Source organism: Oreochromis niloticus, linkage group LG2 (assembly GCF_001858045.2).
Source record: "Oreochromis niloticus isolate F11D_XX linkage group LG2, O_niloticus_UMD_NMBU, whole genome shotgun sequence".
NCBI lineage: Eukaryota > Metazoa > Chordata > Actinopteri > Cichliformes > Cichlidae > Oreochromis > Oreochromis niloticus.
In genome coordinates this window covers 22,889,906-22,916,609 of record NC_031966.2, presented here as the reverse complement: position 1 = coordinate 22,916,609, position 26,704 = coordinate 22,889,906, and the positions used below count along the sequence as shown (strand labels likewise).

Here is a 26,704-nt window from a genome sequence, read left to right as displayed (position 1 = left end):
TGCATTCAACCATCAGACAGGCTAACATGGTCTACACACACACACACAAAGCCAAAGCACATTGTTTTTTGAGTTAAGCAAAAAATGCAACGTTCACTGAAACAAATACCATCCCTATAAATAAATAAATAATAAACTTGTGTCTTATCTACACACAGGAAGATCTACCACTACGTTTTTATAATCAGCCCCTACAACATTTAAAAGGCAAAAGGTGTGCTGTCATCTGTCTTTTAGGGAAATGTAAAATAGATTTCCTCCAATAAAAAGAACCTTTTGGGATTACAACCTTCATATTTGGTCATTAAAACCCTTTAATATCTACCAGGCCATATAACTGACATTTACGGTGACATTTTACATGGTTTATCTGCTTTTTAAGTGTCTTGCAGATAAGAGTGTCCACACAGGAGCACAGAGCAGTGTTCCTGTGACAGCCCAGGGATGAGGATGGTCCTGTCTGTGTCCCTGATGGGGGATCCCATTGCTCTCTTCTCATCCAACAATCCCACTGAGCATGTCAATATGAAACACTATCTCCCCCCACACTGGGGCCATGCAATTCCCCCCCACCCCCGTTACAGACAAGACGGGCTTATGCTGCATCTGTGAGGGGGGAAAAAAGACGCATGGCGTGGGTATGGAGAAAAGTGTAAATTAGACTAAATCAAGTCTCCCAACAGTAAAACACATTTTCACTATATTGCGCTCAATGTAAGCGTGATTTACTACACGACTTCTGGTGTATGTGCGCCAAGGAGAAAAAAAAAGCGGGCCGTAAAGCTTTGTTTACCCAACTTTAGAAAAATCCACAGCCTTGTAAATGTTGTCAGATGGCCAATGCCAGTGTCTTTCAGCTTAATACCACCTATATTAAATAGTTTAAATATTTCATAAGGGCGGTTTTTAGAGCGAGGGAGGGGAAATCGTTAGCTGCGGTAAAGTTTCATTAACTGGTCCCCATTTCGCTGCGAGGCAAACTCATCTCCTCTTATTGTAATAAAACAATCTCTCTCTTTCTCTGGGTTCTGCTCTCCACTCATCTCCCTCTCTCTCTCCCTCTCGCCTCTCTCCTTCTCTTTTACATCATAATAATACACTACATCCCCTTTAAATGCACTATTACTTACCGCTGCCTTTTCATATTGTAACATCACGGGCACTTTAGCGACAATATAAAAGCGTGTCATTCATTATTCAGAAGCAGCCGGCCTCGTCCCCCTTTTAAAAAGTCAGGCGCGCTGCTGAAATTGATAACGGCGAAGAGACGCGCAATAAAAACGCAGCCCCCGGGTACCGAGCTGCAGCCCAGACCCCCGATTATGCAGATCAAGTGGTAATTTCTCAAACAAATCGCACTCTTTCACTCTTTTGTTGTCGTTTCTTTTTGGACTTTTGGAATCAGGGTGTCAGCTTTATATTGCCTGTGGAAAAAAACGAGGATTGATGTGCATCTTAATTGTACCGGCGGTAGGTTTTTCCGAAACAGTGCCTAAATATTTTGGTCTAAACGAGATCAGCTTAAGGCTGCTTTTTAAATGGACCCTCAGCATCTTTTTTTAAACATATATTTTTTTCTTGCTGTATCCACGACCCAATGAAAAGGTCCGGCACTTTTTTTTTATCCAGCATTCACGCGATCAATGAATTTATAAACCTGGCAGAATGCGAGCTGGGGTTTCTCCTGGTGTGTTTTTGGACAACCCGTGTCATCGTGGAATCCCGGAAGGTCAGGGATAACGTGTCATAATCAATCATAATCACTGGATTACACCAGATTACTAACACCCAGCATCTGCAACGAGTGAGAGCGCCTTCTGCTCTGTGCGGACTGGTGGGACTACATTCACTCTGTGGTGGAGTCAGGATAAATACAATAATTGTTCATTTTCTTGAAACAGCTATTCAGCAGTTACTGCCATCTAGGTGTGACTCATCCTATTAAAAAAGTGTCCGTGCAATTAAAAGAAGCTGAATGTGTGTTGTGTTCTGTTCACAACTCCGTCATAAGGGAATAATCTTTGCAAATGTCATCAAGAGAAGAAACATAAAAATGTCTGAAATGATGACAGCTATAACAGACCAATTCTCCCCCATCAAAAGCCACCGGTGAGCTCACATATGGCAGGGCGAACCAGCCAACACTCTGTCCATATTGCCAAACAATCACCCCGGGCCTTGTCCCATCTCATATTGCTTCATAAGACTTTATTGTAAAGGGCGAGATATGGGTTCCTTTAAAAAAACAAAACACACACACACACACACACACACGTACATATATATATATATATATATATATATATATATATGCTACTTCTTTTGCATTTGATTTTGTATCACAAACTGGAATTTAACTATTTAACTGTATTTAATTCGAAGATTTTCGCAGGTCTTAAAGTGGACTATAAAACAAATAATGAGTCGTTTCTTAAATAATTATTGATGATTTAAAAACAGCAATAGACTGACGATAGTAGCAAAAACTGCGCACGAAAACACAAGAAAACAACAGAATCCATATAATGTTAAATAAAGTGTTTAAATAATTTAATTCGGCAATTAAAGCGCAGCAGTTCCAAACCAATCACGGATTAAATACCTGAACAAACGCCAACGAATATAAACCACCTTGTCAATAAATGAGTATGTTGGGTAGCTACTAGTTTGTTAAAGTCCTGTAATGTGATAGCCTAAAAAGCCACCTGCCGCATCCCAACCCCACGCACATTTGTCTGTCCGTGAGACAAGTTAGTGAAAATGTGATTACCCGGTCACTTTGGGCGCCTGTTACATTGAATCTGAGCGGTTAGCAGCTTCCAGAGTCCGGACACTTTATCTGAAGTAGCCCGTGGCTTTCCCTTGTCAGGTCATTTAATGTGGCACTGGCTACCAGGAACAAATAAGGCCGTGTATTGCTTTGCCAAGCTCAATAGGTGCTGGTGATTCTGCCAACGTTCAATAAGGCTGCTGTCGTTTTTTTGTTTTAAAGAGCTACATGATGGGTGTCATGAATTGGATGTGCGTAATTACGCACTGGAGTGCTATTAACATGGATTTAGGGTGTTTATTTGCCTCTCGTAAGCTGATATTACTTCCCACATTTAATAGAAACGTTCAACCAGAGCATGAAGTAAATGTTTGGAAATTATTTGTAAGTAACATCACACCTAAACATCCAGAAAATGTGATCACAGTCTCTCTGTACTCGACAATAATGTGGTAAGATTAAAATTTTAAGTGTGACACTTCACGGACACCGAATTTCGTTTTACTGGTTTAAATTTAAAAGTCCGACATTTTACCCACCTGACAGAGTACAAAGGAATATTAAAAAATGCAAATCGTAATAACTAACTCTTTGTATTTGATTATATGGTGCGGACGAAGTGAGGGATTTAAATATAAACTGGGAATGTATCTTCTTCCTTTTTGGTGAGTTCTTTATAAGGTGAAGAATATTTGTAGGGGATTATATCACCAAGTTTTTTTTCTAATAGCTTTCAGCCAGTTTTCGTGTGAACTTATTATTCTTGCACATTCCACATGTGTCAAGAAATGACAGCAGCAGTATGAGGACAAATGATTCGCACTTTGCGTCTAGCCTGAAAAGTGGAAATGGGCAGAATTTTCAGTTCGTCAGACTTCAGGGTATGCAAAAAGTTTTCCTTTATTTACTACAAAACTTGAAAAAAGTGATTTTTCAGGATGTATTTCTGGATACGAGCAGAACATTGACAGGTAAATGACAAAACGTTATTTGGTTGAAATGCTAAAATCCATCGCCAAACAGCAGAGAACATTGGTCCTTCCCCCCGGGTCCGATTTTTTCGATATTCCATTTACATTTTCATGGAGTTATTGCTTGCTCCCTGCTCTCTATTAGAATTACAAGAAACGCCAAATGAAATACTGACTCACTCAGACAACATCAAGATGCCATATCTTACCATATATATAACACGCTGACGCCCGTGGTTATGTGAAATCTTGATTATTGTGCCAAATCGTTGGCCTACCCCCACTGACATTCAATCAGTCATTCCAGTGCCAGCCAATGAAAGGTGGAGAGGGATGGAGGAGGACGGAGCTGCTAGACGGAGCGTTTTGACGCGCTGAGAGGAGGACAGAACGTCACATCTCTCCAAACGCCCATCAAACTTTCACCACAGCCTGTAGAGAGGACCCAGTCCTCTGAAAGAGGCCTGTTAGAGACGACCGGGACGCGCTGGACTCTGGGTTTACGGCTGGACAGCGATGGCGACACTTCTGATGATGACTTTTGGTACAGTTTGACCTCACAGCGAACACACCTAAAAAAAACCCATCTGCTTCAGTTTTCTTGCCCTTTTTTGCGACCGAGCGAGGAATGGAGCAAGCACCAAGCGCGCCGAGCCCTCCTCCAAAACCGGCCCATCACGAGCCAATAAGCTTCGGCATCGACCAGATTCTGGGAGCCGGTACTGAGCCGGAAAGTGCGCGCACGGCAGGAAGACAGAGTGGATCAGATTTAAGCAACGGGGACGGTTATTACAGTTTGGGAAGTCCGACTGGGGCCAACGCGCCCTCATATACCGCGCTCTCGATCTCCCTCTCCGGTGTAATGCCTCCGGTGGAGGCTTCAGGTTCATACGGAGAGAGCAGGAGTCTGGGCAGCCGAGGAGTCATTCGCGTCCCAGCCCACAGACCAGTGACAGCCCCGGGACCCCCGGCCCCCGTGCAAAGCGCTGTTCCTGGCTTTGGAGGTCTGTGCTTCCCTTGGATAGGGAACAGGTTTGCCAAGGACAGAATATCAGGTAGGCCAGCTGTTAGAACTAATGACTTCCCCTCGTTAATATTTTATAATGTTTAAAACGGTAGTAAGTGCTGATCAGCCATTACAAAAACCAGCACCTCTGCCAAATATCTGTAGAACTCTAAAACCTATTTAATTTATTTGCCCGTTATTTATCTAAAAAGGCTTAAAAATATAGAACATTGTGCAAGTTGTTGTTTAAAAAAAATATTAGAATACACTACATTTACAGACTGTCATTAAACATCATCATCCGCTTTGTTCAATTGGCTTCTGTTGTAGAAGTTGAATGTTTAATTTCTGCGTCACGTTTTTGCGAAAAACAAGCCCAGTGCATTCACACAGTTAAACCAAACAACCTGGCATTGTTGCAGTTTTCTAATAAATATGAAAGTAACTCAAAAAAATGCATTTATTTATGGAATTAAAGATAACTATAAATAAGCTGATTATTGGACTATGGAGTGATTTATCTCATAAATTTCAAAGAAACTGAAGCACAGTTATGTAAAATAATAAAAGCTATAACCAGTTCTCTGTATTTATAAGGGTGTGTGAAGAGGATTTGAAACGTTTTTATTACACAAATAGTCCTTTAGCCTATTTTATTGAAGATTAATGGAAGGTTTTATGACCACAGGCCTGATATAATATATATATTTTATATAGTTGTAAATATACAGACAATTCCACGGTGATAGACCAAAATGCTTGTTGTTGTTCTTGTTCTAATTACCAGTGCCACGAATATCTAAAGTTCACACAACTTCAAGAAGAAATATTTACTCGTTATTTATTATTGCTTTGTTTCAAGACTTGCTCAGATTTAACTTGCTTAATAAATATAATATAAGCCACCATATTTCACATATGCACCGCATAAACAGGGCATTGTTGTCGCACAGGGCAGATTTCTGTGATATGTGGCCTTGGATCTCCACACAGAAATCGTCTGTCTGCTGCTGTATAAAATCTCACCTCGTATTTATCGCTGTCTCCCCGTCTCTCCTTCCTGCAGCGGCTCTGGTGCCATTCGCCGTTACGCGGAGAATAGGGCACCCGTACCAGAACCGGACGCCTCCTAAACGGAAAAAGCCCCGCACCTCCTTTTCAAGAGTTCAGATATGTGAGTTAGAAAAGCGTTTCCATCGACAGAAGTACCTGGCCAGCGCCGAGCGGGCAGCTCTGGCAAAGAGTCTCAAGATGACAGACGCGCAAGTCAAAACCTGGTTTCAGAACCGCAGGACCAAGTGGAGGTTGGTATGAAATGTCATGATAACATGTGTCAAAGGTGATGCCCGTATAGGAACTTTTTTTTTTTAATTCCAGGAAAAATAGTTGACTTCTTTATTAGACGCTGAAAACACAAACTTTCCACTTACCAAGTGACATCTTCCTGTTAACGGACTCAGTCGCAAAAGAAAACAAATACATAAATGTGACTATACATTTACAGAAAATATTCAAATTTTAGCTTAGTGTAGTATGTTTAGTATGTGGAAATAATTTTAAAGTTTAAATACTATAAATTCCGACCAAATTAAATAGAAAAACTTCTAAAAAAATAAACAAATAAATGAAACTTATTAAATTAAATAATAACAAAGACGGGTTTTGTGTTGTTTGATTAATCAGCCCTTAATTCACCTTTCAGATTCCCAAAAATATTTTTACTGAGTTCATTTTTATGCTTCGAACAGATCTATTGCATCGCCATCCTTTTTCCTAACAAGGCACAGCTGCTGTTTTCATCTTGCAAATAGCAATCTTCAGGCTTCAAGACTTTCTGTCGCTCTCCTTTAATCGTACACAGCCTTTTTAAAATTATTTAACCAAAATAATGTTTCATTTCTCTCTTTTTTCTTTTTTTTTAAGGAGACAGACAGCCGAGGAGAGGGAGGCGGAGCGTCAGCAGGCCAATCGCCTCATCCTGCAGCTGCAGCAGTCCGCCCTCCAGAAGTCCCTCAGCGAATCAGCGGTATCAGATCCACTGTGCGCCCATAACTCCTCCCTGTACGCGCTGCAGAACCTTCAACCCTGGGCCGAGGACAGGGAGTAGAGACCAGACACCAAGCGGTAATCACTGAGCATCCTCTAACAGCCCTGCGAGGATACTTTAATTAAATTAGACCTACATGAGGACAGTAGGACTTACTGTGATCCTTACTGTGGAGGGGGGAAAAAAGTGTGACCAGAAAAAAAACAAAAAACTGAAGAACCCGATTGAGTGGTCGTGAAAGTGGACCTGAAGTCATGGTGAGTCCTGAAGCAGAAACTTTATTGGACAAAATGTTGCAGCTCTGTACTTGGAAACACCAGGACTACACAAATTCAAAGGATACGAAAAAAGACTTGCCACCATAAAAAATTCTCGCCACCATGTGATTGTCCTCTTGCGCTCGTACTTATAAGAGGAGACCTGATGGAGGTAATTAATTCTCCACATTGAGATGCAAGAATCAGTGTTTTGTAAGGGTGTGGTTTCTCAGTACGACCATCGCCTTAGTCTACCCTACATAGTGGACTTGATTACAGCTGGCTCTGTTATTATCTTTTTTTTTTTAATTTTAGTGGGAGGATAATCATCTAGGCCTACACTCCAGCAGCTACACAACAAAGTGCACGGGTTGGAATGTGTTTATGAGAAAGGCCAAATCTCTTTGTGTTTTTATCAAAGTACAAAACAAGAATGTCTGCTCAAAACAACGAAGATAAAAGCTACTTCAGAGTTTCCTCTTTAATTCTTAATTGTTCTGGTGTTTAAACCTCCATTTATAGATGTACTCACTCTGACGAGACTACAGTGCACCATCACAGTCACCTGTAAGGCGCCCCAACAAAATTATGACAGCAGTGTTACATTATGGAGAGAAAAGAAAAGCTATTTTAAGGAGTAATAAATAGAAAATAGATGCTTGGATTTGGTGGTGCGAAGTGAGGAAAATATGAAACAAGCTGTAAGTTGGGGAATAAAAGGAGTGATGCATGTTCAGTGATGGTGAAGTTTTTTTTTTTTCCTAACGCACATTATCATGCTTTATTTGTGGGCCGTGTTCTTTGAAACGGAGGCAAAAATGTACAAGTCTTTTTGTACTTACGTTGTATATGTGTACAGTATAAAATGTTGTTGTGACCCTTTTGCTCATGTGCTTATTTAAAGGTTTTACCATATAATAAGGTGTAAAACAGAAAAACCGTATGGAGCAACATGGTGGGGGGGAAAAAGCAGACGTTACTTGATTTTATTTCTTGAAAAGTTTATTGATAAATATAATGATTTTTTACAGTATTTCAATACACACATTATTTCATTCTGACTGTTTTAAGTGTGTCTGTCTGTATGCCTGTCTATCCGTCCGTCTATGTGAAAGTATGTCTGGGGTCAGTTGGTTTTTGCTTTTTTTAATCACTATAATGGTAGCACAGTGAGTAGGCATGACAGTAAACCATTTATAAATGTATTTTTGCACTACTCAGTCTTCAAAAACGATGGCTCTTATTTGAAACATGGCTTCCATTCCTCCATAATCAGTGAAAAGGTCTTTACTTTCATCTTCTGTCTTATTCTCTGAGCTTTGTCCTCCTCTGTAATCTTCCCTTCAACATCTCTCCCTCACAGTGAAGTTTTGGTCGCTCTGAGTTGACGTTTTCAACAGACAGAGTTAAAGACAAACCTCGCCTCTCGTGCAAAAACACAGTCAGCTCATTTGAAGATGAAGCTACATGCTAGAATAAATGAGACTTTAATATTCAGGGAAATGGGACCTTCACACCGGGACACCACACACACAAACACGTGCACATCCTCGTATTGCTCTCCATCTGCATGCCGGGAAACCTCTAAATGGGCTCTTTATTTAACACCGAGTGGCAGGTAGAATAATTACAGGGTTATATCCAATCTGACAGAAGGACAGACAGGTAGTCAGAGACACACAGACAGACACCAGTGATTCAAGACACTGAGAAGAAGCCACAGACACAACAGTTAAATATCTACAGTCGAGTCATTACAACATTCAAACACCGACCGACGACACTGGAACACACATTAGGAGTTAAGGAGGCCTCTGAGGACTGTTGCAAGCTGTCACAAGACCTAAGAATGTCACAAGCTGGGACATATTCACACATTCAGCTCTGCAAACCTTTACAGACCTATGTTTGAATTTATGTCTAAAAACGGCCGAGCTGGCTCGGTGAGATGCTGCACACAGACCGGGCATCCCAAACGTAACCGTTTAGCAAGATGTTGTGTATATTGCCACCGAGTTTTATGACACATATTCATTTATTACACTGTAGGAATCTCTTGTGCATGCTTCACAATATTGCTCAAGTTCATTGTATTGACACAGAAATTTATAATGCTCTTATTTAAGCCTCTAATGAGCAAAGTGTGCGTTTGGATGCTCTCTCTGCTAAGCTGCATTCAGAAATTTAAGTCCTTGCATGGTAACAATTTTACATAATTCAGAAAGGCCTTCAACCAAATGTGAGAGGGGCAGTATTTACATAGTGGCACTAAGTGCACACCATCCAAGATGACACTGACAACAGCAACAAACGAGGGAGGGAGGTGGAGATGAGAGAAGTGGTCACAGAAAGGTCAAATTTGTCTAAAGGAGGCTTTCCAAAACCAGTGAAGGTTTGTCGCCTTAGATTTCTTACAGTAGGATGCCTTCCAGAAGGTTTTGTGGAAAACAGTCACACCCAAATTGACAAGCTTCTTGTCTGCCTTCTCTCATAAGTTAGGTTGTTCCTTTTGCTTGCAGATTCGTATTCATCACTCCTTCTCCTCCTTCTTTTTCCTGTTGTTCGTTTCTCTTCTCACACTCTGTGCTTCGTCTGCTGCACCATCTCCCTCGTGTCTAGATGACATTTTCAAAGAGCTGGAGGGACCTCATAATGTTTTCATCCTGTGCAAAGATGAAGGAGAATTAAGAAGTGGTGACTGTGAGAAAAGAAAGTCGGCCAACAATCACCATTTAATTCGTTTTACCGGCCACTAGGGGGCAGTAAAGGTCCATAAAATTTTAATGATCTCTGCAGATAAATACTGATGGAAAACTGTACTAACAGCCATAATTAATAGCGTGTACAGTGAGACTTGCAAAATCTAAGAGGCCTTCGGTAAATAATAATAAATAGTTAGCAAAACTGTTGTGACTGTGGTGGTCTTTTGTGCAGACATGCTGACATTTCGGAGAGCGAATGCACCAATAACATTAGCAACAGCGCTGTAGTCAGCCATCATGTTTTCCATTATATGCAAATCCTGCATTAGTTAAACTATTCTCAGTGGAAGAAGCCTTTAGAGTGAGTTGAAGAAAAAAAGCAAACGAGTACCTCTTGACAAGAAAAGATGAATTCATCAAGAGTCACTACACCGTCTCGGTTTTTGTCCATTTTCTGCAGATGGAAGAATACGTGATATTTAAAGCTACAAACACATTTAGTAAATCGGCCTATTTAAATCAATAGTTGAATCACCGAGCTGCAAGTTACAGACGATTTAGCTGGCTTAGACAGAAGCTGGTCACCACCACACAAGGCAGGCCCCAGGTCAGTGTGAGCCCCAAAGGACTGACATACTACAGTTTGCAGTGACAGTTGGAGAGACCTGACCTCCCTAAGTGACCCCCGCCTGTATCCACTCACTCCAGCTGCAGCTGGTTTTCATAAAATAAATGCTGCTTGTTTAGCCTTGTCTACAGGGAGGAGACAGTTGATGAAACATTAATTTTATAAATGTCACATTATTTAATTTATTTACTTTGACATTTAAAATTAGTTAACTCAGCTAGCTGAGCTGCTCAGTGTGTCCAGCAAATTAGAATTTTTGCCCCAACATACTATAAAATTACCATTGGACTTAGGAACACCTTCATGTTCTACCAGAAGAGCTAGGACAGGTGGAGATGGATGTATGAAGATCTCTGCTTATAGTGCTTCCCCCACAGTCTAAGCAGATTAGACAGGGATACACTGCAGAAACTGGATGGATGGCTTGATGGATGCATATTCAATAAGTTTGGGTTGAGATTCGGTCATTGTATATTTTGGGTGGATATTGCAGCCCACAGTAACTGGTCATTTATTTTCTACTGTAGCGACTTTTGGATAAGTAAAGTAGGTAGTGCTAAGCTGATGTTGTCAGTTTCATTGAATATACAGCTGAAAACTCATCTTTTTAAACTTGCGTTTGGTTGATTTTTATTTTTATGTTTTAGCTTCTGTGAAGCACTTTGTGACTTTTGTCTTGAAAGGCGCTATATAAATAAAATTTTACTTTACTTTTACTTTATAAATAAAGGAAGCAGATAATGGTACCTGAAAGAAGGCATCCACATGCTGTTTGGGTGCGTCATTTTTCAAAACAGGGTAAGTGTACTTCCCCATCATGTCATAGATTGCTCTGACGATGTCTGTCATCTCCTGTGAAACAGAACATAGACACCATGAGTTATGATGAATAAAACCTGACGTGGAAAAAAGAAGAAAATAAGACAAACCTCTTTGTTTATGTATCCATCTCTGTTGATATCATAGAGGTTAAAGGTCCACTGGAGCTTCTCGGTGACAGAGCCTCTCAGCAGGATGGACAGAGCTGTTACAAAGTCCTGATGGAGAAAGAAGCAGATACAGAATGACAAACTGAATAAGGGAGGCGTAGGGTAGGTGAGTATCAAAGAGCTGAGATGTATTGAGTGGAAATGAGTGAGTATAAAGCAAACCTCAAACTTTATGGATCCCGTGTGTCCTGTGTCAAATGCATTGAACAGGTAGTGCGCGTAGGTGCTGGCATCTGCAGGAGAAGAAGAAAAAAGTTGCTAATACACTGACAGGAAAATGTGCAGAGACAACGACGAACATAAATGCAAACATCACAGCACACACACACACACACACACACACACACACACACACACTTCACCTCCATGTGGGAAGAACTGGGAGTATATTTGCTTGAAGGTGTCTTCATTTACGACACCACTTGGACACTCCTGGAATGAAAGAGGGACAAAAGGACAAAGTTTAAGGGCAATGTGAAAATTGAACAAGCACAAAAAAGCAAACAGAGCACACAGAAGGGTGTAACAGTGAAGAAGAAGGAGGTTGGATAAATCCAGACTTGATGATGTTTGGTCATCAAAAAGCCATATTAAGGTTGCTTAAAATGATTACAGTCTAATTCCTGACAATCACCAAAGGTACATCTAATTACAGTTTCTGACTATCACAGCAGGGTGTCTCTTATGAGACTATTTTTGATAAAGAGCTTTAAGCTAAAGAATGCAACCTCCATATAAAATGTACTTTACGACAAAAATCTGTGAAAGTAGTAAAGAACAAAAAAACCACAAAACAGAATATATCTGCATTAAAATGGTAGCGTTACAATTAAGTGACAAATGAATAAACTCTCCCAAAACGCAAAAAGGAACCTGGAATGTTTAATTTCACAACTTACTGCATGTTACTGCGTGACCACAAATGCAGACTGTACTCTGGCCCATTTATTTACCTGTGAAAATTATTTACCCTCTCATGACACAGTGATTGTTACTGAAATTAAATGTACAGACTTACACAAAGAAAAACAGGAGGCTAATAAAACCACTTTGTTTCACTAAAAGAAATGTAACAGTGTTGTGTACTTTGAATCCGGGCTTTGGCAAACATTGGCTCAGTATTAAAGAGATTATATATTCTCCAAGATTTAGGTAAACTGGGTTATTGCACAGGCGTGCACACAGCACTGCAGAGGAATTTTTTGTAAATCAGAGAAAGAAAAAAAAAGGGTCTGCATGTCCACTATGATGACGGATGCTCATAGTGATCTCCACACCAATTTGTAGCTATTTAGATAGGTCAGATGGTAAAACCCATAGAGTGTATTTAAAGGTAGATGTTATGATATACCTGTCTCCCTCTACTTGCTGCTTGCAGTATAGGTTAAAAGCACCACCTCTGCTATCGACCATGTATATGAGCCAATGCAAAGTAAAAAAAAATAATTAAAAACTACATAAATACAAATAATTCAAATGTCTTTTGGTACTGGGTGTTTTTCTTTGATTCAAACAGATGTTTTTATTGTTTATGCTCTCATACTCAAGTTACAGAGAGTTAAGCAGGAGGAAAGTCGTGATGAAAAAACTGGAGGTGAAGTGTTGCAGTGCACTTTAACAGTCACTTACATTCTTGAAGCCCCTGTAGAGCACTTGGAGCTCTCTTTTACTGAAGTTGGTTTGAGCTTCTAGCTGGTCGAGGCCCTCCGGTCGATGGCAAACCATTGTCATCTCCAAGTCATCATCAGCTTTGTCTAAAGGGTAAAAATAATATATATATACACAGGGGGAAAAAATCAGTATTAAAGAGTAAAAGGATAGATGTAGGCAGGAAGGGAGTGACTGTTCAGATGAAGAGAAAAGGACAACATTGGCTCAGTGAAGTCATATGTATGCACCAGGTCTGAACAATGTTGTTGTCTTTCTGAAAAGCAGAATGATACACACTGTGACCAAAAAGGCGAAGGAGAGGGAGAGGAGAGGATGAAAGATGGAGGTGCAGAGAGGTAAAGGTCAGTTTCGCAGCTCTACGCTGCTCCTCTTACCGGCCCTATCATTAACAACTCATTACTGTCCTCGCTGGAGGGAAGGTTGAAAGAGGACACACCACTGACTCTGACATAACACACACACACACACGCACACACACACACACACACACACACACACACACACACACACACAAGGTGGTTATAGGTGAACACAACAATATAAAATTAAGACATTTTCTCTCGCCCTCTTTTAGAGACACTCATTTACACATTTAAACCAGTGAACAATTTCCCCCAAAGCAATCTACAATGTAATAATTATGCATAGTGTTATAACTGTGCATAATTTAATAGAAGTAGTAATAAAAATTCTGAATATGATAAAATGGTCATGGTGCCCCCGTTATGTTATCAGCCCACTGAATGACTGTTATCAGTAGGCGGCCTCCTCCACAAACTTCCAGGCTCAGTAGGAAGTTATCACCACATTTAATGGCGATCGTGCCGACTTGCTGAACAGGAAATAACAGGTGTGGAGTTTTTTTTATTTATTATTATCATTATTATTTTTTTTTAAATGCAAAAACATGATACAGAAAAAAAATGCTTGGGTTAAGTTTGTAAAATGGCCCATACTTCACTGTTTCCACTTTCTGCAGTACAACTAGCATTAAAATTCACAGCTTACCAGATGGTGAGTCATGCTGTGTTCACATTATTCCATACCATTTTTTAAAAATATGCATATATGAGGAATATCAGCCAATATACACTCACCAGCCACACTGTTAGGTACCCTTATTCATCTGCTTGGTAACGCAAGTATCAGCCATTTAAACAGGTGTCAGTGCATTTACATTCCAACCAAAATATACAGAACAGCATCTCTGAACTCACAACACCCTGGCATTATACCACTGTTGGTGGTGTAATGTCGTAGGGGATACTTTCTTTGCACTAATTGGGCTCCTTATTATCAACAGAGCATTGTTTAAACTCCACCTGAGTATTTCTGCTAACCATGTCCATCTGTTTATCTGACCTTTATGACCAGGATAGCACATACTGTCTCAGAGCTCAAATCATCTCAAATTGGTTAGCTGATATGAAAATGAGTTCACTGTAATCAAATGGGATTCATATTCACTGGATCTCAATTTAACAGAGCGCCTTTGGGATGTGGTGGAACGGGAGATTCACATCTGCAGCCGATAAACCTGCAGAAAGAAACTGTGTGATGCCATCACCTCAATATTAATAAAAAATCTCTGAGGAATGTTTCCAGCACCCTTCTGAATCTGCGGCTAGAAGAATTAAGGCAGTGCTGAAAGCAAAAGGGAGTCCAACCAAGTACTACCAAGGTGTACCTAATGAAGTGTATCCCTAACAATCTGTATCGACATCAGCCACAAGAATCCAGCCAGGCTCTAATTAAAGCTGAAAAGGGCCATGGAGTGGCGTGATAAGATTCCAGCAGTAGACAATATTAAAATTAGCAAATGGCAGAAGCTAAATAAATAAATAAAGATGTTGCTTTTGTTGAAATAATGAGTTGCTGAGTTTAATGAAGGCTGATGTCTTAATGTCTGTCTGACTAAGCAGCATAAGAAAAAGATCCCATTAAAAGCTGATAAAATCCTCAGAAATGTTTGTTCTTTTAATTTACCCTCGTGAAATTTAGGCTGAAAAAAAAGGTAAATGGTCCTATTAGTAGAAGCCGCTATGCACTTCCGTGTGTTTGCATCAGTTAAGATCTATGAGAGATTGTAATTACCCAGTTTGTTTTTCATAGAAAATGATGGACCATTTCCCCTTTTATCACACTAGTCACTATCACTATCAAAGTCACTATTGTACCGATTGCTGCCCAGACGAAAGTTTAGCTGAATGTGTTTTGAACGGCAGCAGGCACAGTGACAGTGTCCAGCACAGGTACGAAGCTAAATCTTTTGAATGGCTCCCATTTAGCTTTAATTGGTGTCACGGGGTGCAAGGTTCACTCTGTCCTTGGCAGTTCACATTTTGAAACATTAACAGTTTTGAAATGAGACATTTTTATCTGTGCGACAAAACCATTAGTGGTTTGTAAAGCTTCATTACACCAGTCCCTCTTCAGTTCTATTCTCCCAGTGAATGATGGGTACTGAGATGGCATTTCACTGAGCAGGGCAAAGACTGCTTTATCTCACTGCTAAATTAAGCCTGAGCCATCAGTCTAACTTTACAGATTTCAGATTCAGTATCCAGAACTTCACACAACAAAATAACAAAAGTTTGCCATCGTAGCTTAAATCAGCAGGTTTGAATTCTACAATCAGATATGATATAACAACTCTTTGGCCTGCTGACCCACACGTTTGTCAAATGTGCCCATAGAGATGCTTTGAAACGGTGAGAATAGTGTCATGTGCAATGATGTTATCTAACGGCGCACATGTCAATTTAAAGTATAAAAGTCACTATAAAAAAATAAAAATAATTTATTTTGCGATTCAGTAAGGGCTTGCTGAATTGTGGTCTCACATTTTGTACTTTACGGGAGCAGTATGACTTTATGACTTTGTATAACTTATAATGTTGAGTTGTAGTCTCTTTATATAGCTCCTTACCCCTCCTCCCTCTTCGTGTTCAACACACACAAACACAGCTACCTGCAAACACACACATGCACACACGGTCACACATCACTTGAAGGTCATTTTCATCCCAGCAGATCAGACATTGTCAGCGTCACACTGGGGTACTGAGGTGTAGGTTCTGAGGTTCAGGCTCATACACAGACACACAACCACACACACACACATACACAATCGTGTGAATTCATCTGATAGGCCTCAAATGCCTAATCATACCAGCTCAGTCACCGTTATACTCCAAGCAAAATAACGACCAGACATGACATCCATATTATAGTAGTATCATATATAATTACAAAGGACAGCATTATAGAGAGATTTTATGTTTTAGCATACATAGCATGAGTAAACACGTATATCAACCATACTAAGCTCTTAAAAGAGAGGGTGTCTGATTCTGTGCAGAGCTGGAAAAGCCCTTTAGGCAAAATCTGTGATTCATGGACCTTAATATCAATACATCTAAGGTAAGTAAATTTAAAGAACAAATACCTCACAGATGAGATGGGGAAGCATTAGTTAACATTCATACACCTTTAAACAGTGAAATTTCCCCAGAGACTAAAAGTTACACTGATCATCAGAGAGAAATGCTCCCTTGTGGTCTTCATTGACTAAAATCATCCCAGTTTCTTCATTTCATTTCATTATGAAACAAAGTAAAACCAAATGTAGGGACATTTTGTAATATATCCAACACTATGGCATTAATATCCATTTTAAAAAATGCAAACGTCAATTAACAACTCAGACTACAAACTTCTGGAATTAATCCCAACACCAGTGTCACTGTTAACATATAGAGATTTTCTTAAATCTTGGTTTTCATTGAGCTGGCTGTGTGAGGCTCCGTTTTCTTTATAGTACATGACAGATAATGTTTCTGTACTGCAGCAGAATTATTATAAGTGGGAAAAGCAATGCATGTGTATGAGTCAACTGCAGATTCGCATCATTAAAATGAGCAGGAGAAATATATATATATGCACACACAAGTCCTCTACAGCAGTTCCCTGCTATGAGTAGTTAATGACAGAAGTTCAGAATTCATGTGGGTAAGAGTGCAAATCTGACAACAGAACAGCCAGCAGCAGTTTGCATTTATTCACTGCTTATTTTTTTTATTTATTTCATTTATCCCTGTTTTCTTTTTGCGTCTTGAGAAAAACTATAACATTCGCACATTAATAACACGGATCTTCTTTGCTGGTTGACAGCCCAACAGCAGTGGAAACACTCTGACTTAAAGGTGGATGATAGTAGTATAATGACTCACCCTCCACAGTGATGACTCCTAGCAGGTGCAGCATTTTGACGGCCCCACAGCACAGCAGAATGATAGCTATAGTATGTAAACTGTTCTCACTCTGCTCCTCTCTATCCATTCTGATTATTTTCTTCTTTTCTTTGGACTGTTTATCCTGAAGCTTTCTGTCTTCAACTTTTCCCGTACTTCCTTAGCCCCTTCTGGTTTTTATTCCTTAAGATGCTTAACTTTGCACAATAAAGAAAAATTGAACTCCAAACTTTCAAACACTGTGGTTTTTCACTACAATCCTAAACAAAGTTGGCTTTTACCTCTCTTTCCTGCTCTCTCTCTCTCGTGATTATAAACTTTCCATCTATCTTGCTTTCTCCCACAGTGAAATCAGCACTCACCTGCCTCTCTCTGTCTCTGTCTTTTTATCCCCCCTTCTCTCTCCTCCCTGGGGCATCTTCCTCTCTTATCCTGACCTTCGCTCTATCCCACACACCCTCTCTCTCCCCACAGAGCCCCACTCCCCCCTGTATTACAGTAGGTGTCCTTCACTCTTCGGGGCTTTACAGTGAGCACACTGTAACAATGATAAACTCACCTTACACTGTACCACCATATGTGTTTGTTTTGTGACTGTGTACAAGTTCATGAACAGATCAGGACTTGATTAATGGCTCCCATTAAGACACACAGTCAGCTTCAAACAACAGACAGCCTAATTCACCACAAAGTGACTTTTCTAAACATACCTTTCATATACCGTACTCTATAATATAAACAGCACTTTGTATAAATCAGTACCTATGAATACAAGCAGTGAGAGAACATCTATTCTAATTTGCCCTGTGGGCTTTATAAAAATTGCAGCAAGCCTGAATAACAAGAGTATTGGGAACTATAAGAACTGCTATAACCTGTGTGGATCAGCAGGGGGTAGCAAAACCTAACACAGAGAACAGTACCATGATTGCTAAAAATGTGATGCATAGTTTAATGTTTAGCTTTCTCATAGAATATCAGTGCAGTGATCAATTTGATAAGCTGAACGAAGATTTTTGCTCAAATGCGATTTATTTTAATGCATCCACACAGTCAAAATCACAGTGAAATAAAGACTAAATTGTAAATTCTGTGCACTTAATGAGATGGCACTCATTTAAAGTCTTTATGTGTATGCAAAGAGGAGCTGCACTAGCCAACTGAGCTGAAGTACAGCCGTTGACTTGCAGACTGCAGGGGGCTCTGCCGTATCAAGAGGTTTCCCACAGAGTTGTCGATTGCAGGTTTGCTTTATTTACTGTTGTGAAATTACAGTAGCAGTGCTGGGGAAAATTTAATTTAGCGGCAAGAGTAGAATTTAATCCAATTTGTCAGACATTTGCTCATTAGTATAAATGATTAAGTGTAGTCTAAGTTGTGTTCATTAGCTGTCTTCACTGGGATTTTCTGTTGGGATATTATACAGAGGTACAGCGAAAGAACAAAGACCCTGCAACAGATGTTACACACCAATTCACAGGTACACTCGGACAGAATAATAAGCTGACACCAGATTATTAGTGGAAAGTTGAGAAGGCGTTTATTTTATAGCAGACAGAATACTAAACAGATTTTAATCTGCTGCAGGTCATTTCCCCCGCCCTTTAAGCCAATTTTCTTTGAGAGCAGAAGGTTTTGAACAGTGACCAGATTTAGAATATCTCCTCTCTATGGCATCACGCAGATGTAAGAGCATAGAAAAAAAAAACTCAGAACAAAAGCAAACAGAGCAGTCTATAGCTTGACTCACAGGGACTACTTATAGTACACTGACCTCATTATTCTAAATTTTTGCCATAATTATAACAGCATAAATATGACAGAGGATAAGGAAATGCATAAAAGGTCTGCTTTAAAGGGATAGTGTGTAAAATATCACCACTAGATGTCAGTAGATTGCGGAAAACTGAAATCTGTTTTCTTACCCCTCCTAATTCGTTGTCTAATCCTAGATATAGTGGGCACTATAAGACAAAGATCTCTGCCTACACTCGTTTGTAGTGAGTGTAGGCTTTTATCCCACTGTTTACCTCAGCTGTCAATACATCTATTTAATCTGTAGGAGGCTATAAAAACTTTGAAAGGGGTCGACGAGTCAGTAAAACTCAGTTCTTCTCAATGACAGCGATGCTGAGGTGAGTTTTTGAGGATATTGTGAACTTTTCTGTCAGTAATCACTGTTGTATTTGGTGTTAGCTGCTGTTAGCCTATATTAGCCCCTGTTAGCTGCTGTTTGCTGGCATTAGTGAAACTTTCTTTGAAGTGGCTTTAACAGTGTTGGACTTGGACATTAAGTGAATAAACTCAATCCTCAAATACATTGTGAGGATGTAATCAAACTGTTTATCAGAAGGAAAGTGTGATTTTTAGGACACTTGAGCCCAACAATAGCTTGCATTAGTTTAGCTTATAAGCAGCTGTTTTTGATGTTTAGCCTGCTTGTTATCAGGGAGGTTGAAATGTCTAATCTGCTGACAATAAGTAATTGCATCAATACTGGGAATAAATAAGCATGTTTATGAATGTTTTTAGGTGTTACCGCCTTGAATTCAGTTTAGGAAATGACGCTTGAGGAGAGGAGGAAGATGATGAAGTGGAAATGAGGGAGGAAACAGCAGTGGTAGAGGAAGAGAATGACATAGTGAGAAAGGGCTGATGAAAATATGCATTTACAAATATTAAATGGTCATAGATAGTTTGAAAGAGCTATTTATGAGTTATTTATGAGCTTTCACAAACTAGTGTCCTCTCCTACGTATGTTTGATGTCTTAATTCTACACTTAAGTCTATTAAAATATATCAATTTATTGCTAGATGAGATTGGTAGATACCTTTAACACGCTATCGTCTAACACTTCACTGAGTGAAGCTGTCATAGGACAGATATCAATCCATCACAGGGCTTCATATGATATATTCAGTGAAATAATACTTTTTCATGGACAACCTACCATTAATCCTTTGAAGCCTATAACTTCAACAATAACTGAGTTTACTAACAAACAGCTAACAGTTTCCATTTGGCATATGCTCACCATCTTTGTTTATGCTCACGTGCACACACCCACACACAGTTGGCAAGCTCCGCGCAGGCTGTTAGGAGTTTTTACTGATGTACGAGAGGATGGAGACAGTGTGGAAAAAACAAAGACAGAGCAGCCTTGTACAAAGGTATTTTCTAATTCTACTAACTACAACTGTTCGATTTGGCAGGCATTTCTGTTTGGGAATACAAAACAATACAGCACTCATTTTCTAAATTAATGAAAGACCTTTAACAATCCTGTCATTTTCATAAAAATCTGCCTGAATCAGTAAATGTTTCTCAAAGAGAAAAACAGTTTAATACATTTAAAGAAGCAGAGGACTAATAGATTTTGAAGCAAAGAGGAACACGCTTCAAAAACAAAGGAACACACACAGACTTACTAATTTAATACTAATTCTACTCCACTGTAGCTAATCCTCTTCATCCAAGCAGTGATTTATAAGGTACAGAGACAATAAACGTGCTCAGTGAGAATTTCACAATCTAAAACATTTTGGACACATCAATACACAGTCACAACATATACTGAATTACAAAGCTATTATTGATTAGTTTTGCAACATTACAAAACAATAAAATATTTCTTTGTACTTTGGCTTGACCACGAGATAGTGCTACACTGTGTTGAGCACAGGATCTGAATATTTGAAGGCAATGCTACAGTGTTCTTGTTTGGTTCCCGATCAAAGGAAAACACTGAATTTGAGCATTATGCTGCTCCAGTAAAACAGGAAATGAATTACTAGAAATAGACTGTGTACACAAGTCTGTGTGATCTTCTTCCTTGGTTAGCAGTTAAGATATCCAAGGTTACTTTTAAGTTCATTTTGCAATGTAAGTCATTATAACATGTCTACAGATGTAAACTAACATTGAATTTTGGAGATATCACCCAGTTCTACATATCTAATCCCAAATCATTGTCTTTACTCTACATAGAGTTCAAAACCTCATTGTGAGCCTTTGGGGGATTATTATCAAATGTACAATAGGTTTCTGATTCAGGAAACCTCTTTTTAAACACATGGAAGTGCGGAGTGGTGGAAAATATCTGGTCATATAATTTCTGTAAAGTTTTCATTGAACAGGTGAGGTCCAGAAACGTACATCATCCGTGTTCCACAACAAAATCTGCAAACTTAGCAGATAAAGAAAGCCTAAATAAACCCAACCTAGAAAGCAACCTCAAGAACTTCACTTCCATCTGCTGCATAACCTATTATAAGCTGTGGTGTCTGACAGTGACCAACAGCCTGAGCCCTTTTCTTTCAGAGCTTGTTCAGAGTGTTAAGCGGTGGCCTGAGCTGCCAGCAAAGAAAGACTACCTGTCACTCTCCCCAACAAGCACTCTATCACAAAAAAGCCCCTCTTACATCTGCACACACCCTCTTCCTAAAGCCCATGAAGAGGATTTAATTCCTAACTTTCTCCTGACCACTCCTGCCTCTGGTATTTAATGCTGCGCTAATTTCTTCTGCATCTCTTCCTTTCTTCTGTTTCCCACTGATTCCTTCTTTCTCCTCCATTTCTTATCTCCCTCCCCTCTGCCAAACTCTTCTCTCAGTCCGCCACTCTATCTACGCCATGCTCTCTCTTTCTTTCTAGTACCGTGTCCTGTAATCCTTGCCAAAAAAGTATGTCATTTGCATAATCTGAATTAGCCTAATCTGTCATCCTGGCCAGCTAGAGAGGAGTTCCTCTTACCGGCCTCTGCATGGTGGAGCGTGCTTTCCAAGAAAGAGGCAACTTAAATAGCTGCAAGCAACAGTACAAACCCCGGAAAAGCTGAATATATAATCATGTTTCACGCAGTGAATTTGAGCCCTCATTCTGAGACATATTGTTTTCCACAGTCAATATTCAAGTCATGGGACACAAGGCCAATCCTTTACTGGCTTTTCAGTGCTTCACTGAAGGTCCAGTGACTTGTTATGGTTGGACACACACATAAACACAGAAAAATAAATTTATCCAGTCACATGGGCTAAAAACAAGGCAGAAATACAGAGTTATTGACGAACAAAGCATTTAAGCACCCGTGTGTGTAAAACAACAAACACTCAAACACATCACTGCTTGGATACTGACCTTCAGCCCGCTGAGGGAGGACTGTTTGGATTGCTAAAGTATGTTCAAACAAACACAGGAAAGTGTGTCACTTTTTTTTGGGCTCCTGTTGATTATGTTTAGGGAGAGGGAGTTATAAATACGGCTCATTTAGACACACATAGCAGCACGCCAATATTGATTTTTGAGTAAACATATGTCTAGACTCCGAATCTGCAGAACACACAAACACATACACGCACACACACACAGATACACACACACAGGCAGAGACACACTGCTGGATGCCAAGAGGATGAGGATGATGAGATGACTTAATAAGCACTCACACCAGCTAATGGGAGTGTGGGTGATGCAGAAAGGGAGCAAATGAGAGAAAGAACAGCAGCATTAAAGTGAGAGGGGAGGAAAGGAGCGGTATGGAGCAGATTATGATGGTGGTGGCGGCATGTGAGAGTGTGGTGGGGAAAAATTAGAAGAAAGTAAGATGAAGAGGGACAAATGTGGGAGGGAGAAAGGGGGGAAACAACTGGGAGTAGAAAAAGCAGTGGGGGTGGAGATGTGAAACTGAAAAAAAAAACAATAAGAGGAAGAGGTTCAGGGGCTGGTAGGGATGAAGCAACTAGCAAAACAAAAGAAAGATAAGAGGAAGAGAGAGATTGACAGAAAATAAAAGCATAGAGGGAGATTGAGACAACATTGCTGCAGGGAGTAAGTAAGGGAGGTGGTGAAAAATGGAAAATTCGCCACGGAGTGGAAAAAAAATGCCAGGTGAAAATTCTTCTGGAGAGATGAGTTGTCAGAGGCCACCGCAACAGATGAGGAGGAAAACAGGAGCGAGCCTGCCAGACAAAACCATGCAGACAAGACAGTAGGAGAAAACTCCCACCAGAAACAGCCTGTCAGACAAAAAGAAGAAAAAACAACTTGGTAGAAAATAAAGGAAGTTGAGAGAACAACACGCAGCCCTGATGAAAACAGACAGTCCAGACGGGCATGTAAATATTCAAGCAGGTGCAGGACACGAACGCGGCGAGGGTATTTTCTGTCATGACACAGGAGTGATGAGCTCATGCCCAGAAGATCAATCATGTAGAAATTTAATCTCACAACATTATAGCCATGCACTGTCCCCCAGTTTCAATGTTGCTGTCAGTGTTGTGAGGATAAGTTATCTGCAACACCACAGCAAGAAACGGGCGCCTGCATACATACAAGCCCCGCCGCACTAATCCCGCATAAAGCTAACATGTCAGAGCAGGAGAAAGATGCTGAAGTACCAACAGCTGAATTACAAACAATTCTCCCCCCCTCCAAACCCAAATAGCTTCACGGCTCCACATCCCATTCTTTTTTATCTCTTCGCTGGGTATTTGTTGAGGTAAAAAGACTTGTTTTCATTTGCAGCAAGAGTCAGATTTCATGTGTTTCTACAACCACCTCATTTTTCAAAATAGCAACAAATTTACGCCTAGCTTTTTTTTTTTTTGAACACCCTTAGGGAAAAGTGTTTGTTTGAGCTAGTGGTGGAGTGGAAGAGCTTATTCAAAAGATGAAGCCAGCCATATGCACTGATTTGGAAAAGGTCCTGCTTGGATAGAAAACTGATAACAGTCTGCCTCGACAGATAAGTTTAAATGACTATTAATAGGGGGTAGGGTAGGATTTTTTTTTTCTGTCTGGCACTGATCTCCTGCTCACTGTGCCCATTCATTGTAGTAGCCACATTAGATTTGTAAGACTTACATAAATGAGGTTTACAGGATTTCTTTTTCATTTTTAGAATGAGTAACGAGGGAGTAAAACATTTCTTACAGGCAACAGGTTTTCATACATCCCGCTTCTCGCTTCATCTGCAAATTTGCATCTCTCACTATCTGAGTCTCTTTCACATGGCCTTGACTTACTTAGGAAAACCCCAATCTCATCAAAAAAAAAAACCCCGAACCCCACCCCACCCACCCCAAAACCCACATCTTTTGTTGCCATGGTTACGGTGCTTCCAAGGTAACAGCAAGACAGAAAAGCAGTGTGTGAGCAGAGTGACAAATACCTTCGACATGTGTGTGTTTACCAGCGTCGAGGCTCGCGTCTGAGCATGCAGCCAGACAGACAGACAGAGCAGCACGCGTGCGCACGCACAGACCAAAAAAAAGAGAAAGAAAAAAAAAAGAGCCAGCTCTTAGATTCCTCCCTCGGTTTGCTGTGTCAAAAAAGATAAGCTCAACAACAATCACCTGGGTGCACAGACACTGCCTGGCTGAAAGTTTGTTGTAGAATAAACAGATCCACTTTTTTGTTTCCTCTGGGAACACCTGTTGGTCTCTACATTTCTTCCTTTCTCTCTCTCCACAAACCATCTGCTCCCCTTCTTTCACTGCATCTTAACTGAAATACCGGCAGTTATTAATCTTCGCTCTGCAGCTTTCGTACCTGCGCTGTATACATTGTGCCGGAGTGAGCGTGTGTGTGAAAGCCACAACGACAACACACTGTTAAAAGTTTCACCGCCCGTATGCGTGCATCCATGCGCGTGTGCCGATTAGAAAGAGAGAGAGAAAAAAAAACCCCATTATGTTTGTGTGTTTTGTGTGTGTGAGTATGTCTATGCGTGTGTGCATGTTTGTGTGTGTATTCCCTCACCCCTGGATGGCCTCCTCTGCTTGGTCTGCATGGTCAACGTGCCCACCACAGCCCCCATGTTTGCCGCCGTCGTTGTGGAAACAAGTGCGTCTGTGTGTTGAAGTCTGTGTCTCTTCGTCACGTGTTTCAGCGGCTAGAACGCACATGCACGCACTCCCTCGCCCTCTTTCCTCCTCTCATCCTCTCCTCCTCTCTCTCCACCTCCTCTCTCAATGGCTGCTCTAGGCAGAAACCCTCCTTCCATCATCCCCTCTTTCATCCTTTCACACTCCATCTCATGGTGCTCCTCCTCTCTTTCTCTCTCTCACTCTCGCCCCTTTCTCCCCAAACTCCTTCACTCCCTCCTTCCCCTCCCTCCTTCCCTCCCTGCTCCTTGTTTTTCATTAGGGGCTGTAGTTGCCCTCCCTCTTTCCATTTCTCTTCCTCCCTCTCTCTCCATCCATCACCCTCCCACCCTCACAGCGAGGCAAGAGCCCGAGAGGAGCATCAGTGATTCAGTATGAAATCGCCAGGATGTTGATTCACTAAATTATAAATTAATATTAGTGTACCCATTGATTTGTCGATGATAACGCCACATGAATCACTCTGAACAAAACCAACAAACGTGCCCTGTTACATCCGCACACCTAAAAGCATCTGTTTCCCTCTAAAGGAGAACAAATATGCAAATAGATACTTGCTCAAACACTGACTGGAGAGGTAAATATGAATCACGGAGCGAAGGGGAAACACGTGAATGTGACGGGAATTACGAAGAGCCCTGAGCTTTGCTTCCTCAGCATTGCGATTTGTTCAGAAAAAGGCCACTTTAGTCCATCAGCACCTCCGCTGACTTCATCCATCGCTCTTGTTAATCCATCCTTACCCACGAGCAGGATGGATAAAGGGATGGAGAGTGAGTGAATGAGTGAGGGAGTGTGTGTGTGGTGGCAGATTGGCTTCACGGGTCAGGAGAAACAGCTGAAAGTCAAGGATGTGAGAAAAGAGAGAGATTAAAGCGAGGGGAGGCAAAGGATGAGAAGAGTGAGATATTTAATATGGCTCTAATAGAGGGATCAAGACGAGTGTCAGATAATATTGCAGGAGTGTGTGCTATTCCCTTTAAGAGCTGCACACACAAAGATGAAATCACATTTTAATTACAGACTAATCGATACAAACAAAGTAGACCACTCTAAGTGAGGGAAGTGTGAGAAGAACAGGAAGACAGTCACAGATGACAAACCAAATGTGCTGCACATGAAAGACTGAAGACTGTAAGCAGAAACGCCACTTCATGAAAATCCTCAGTTATAAGTAAAATTCCAAAGAGTGAATATAATTACGTATAGTTTTAAAGTGAAATCTTATTTGCACTTTTTTATGGTCCTCGATCTGTGACCCAGCATTTTGAGTTTAGAAGTTTCACTTTTGTTCTTTGATGTTTGACTGTTAGTTTGTGGTATTTTGGCGTTTTGTAGTATAGTTCGTTGGTGTTTCTTTTTTTACTTTCTCAGGTGAGTGGTTAGAGGTTTTCCTATTCTATTCCTTGTTTTAGTTTATTTTATATTCCCTGTGTTTTCTGTGTCTAGTGTTAAGTTTTACCTCCCAGTGTCTCCTCATCAGATTTAGTTCAGCTGTATGTTTCTCCTCAGGTGTCTCCACTCT

At 40.4% G+C, this 26,704-nt stretch overlaps 2 protein-coding genes across 5 annotated transcripts in view; one reads left to right on the top strand and one right to left on the bottom strand.

Moving 5' to 3' along the window:
* Window positions 1-4,095: 4,095 nt before the first annotated feature.
* Window positions 4,096-7,916, top strand: tlx3a (T cell leukemia homeobox 3a). Its single transcript, XM_003444685.5, has 3 exons — window positions 4,096-4,796; window positions 5,814-6,051; window positions 6,671-7,916. Exons 1-3 carry the CDS (start codon window positions 4,370-4,372, stop codon window positions 6,852-6,854), a joined length of 849 nt encoding a protein of 282 aa, XP_003444733.1. The 5' UTR covers window positions 4,096-4,369; the 3' UTR covers window positions 6,855-7,916.
* Window positions 7,917-8,035: 119 nt separating this feature from the next.
* Window positions 8,036-26,704, bottom strand: part of kcnip1a (Kv channel interacting protein 1 a) — a 44,203-nt gene continuing 25,534 nt past the window's right edge. For 2 of the 4 annotated variants that reach the window (XM_005467636.4, XM_013271010.3), the window contains exons 2-8: window positions 13,000-13,124; window positions 11,733-11,802; window positions 11,533-11,603; window positions 11,311-11,418; window positions 11,129-11,233; window positions 10,145-10,207; window positions 9,636-9,714 (exon numbers count right to left, since the gene is read on the bottom strand). In XM_005467636.4, the coding sequence (XP_005467693.1) occupies window positions 9,667-9,714; window positions 10,145-10,207; window positions 11,129-11,233; window positions 11,311-11,418; window positions 11,533-11,603; window positions 11,733-11,802; window positions 13,000-13,124 (590 nt within the window). In that variant the 3' untranslated portion in view covers window positions 9,636-9,666. Of the gene's footprint in view, window positions 9,715-10,144; window positions 10,208-11,128; window positions 11,234-11,310; window positions 11,419-11,532; window positions 11,604-11,732; window positions 11,803-12,999; window positions 13,125-17,273; window positions 18,330-25,054; window positions 25,378-26,704 lie in introns of those variants that run through there. The other 2 variants (XM_025911829.1, XM_013271011.3) reach the window with 2 other exon arrangements.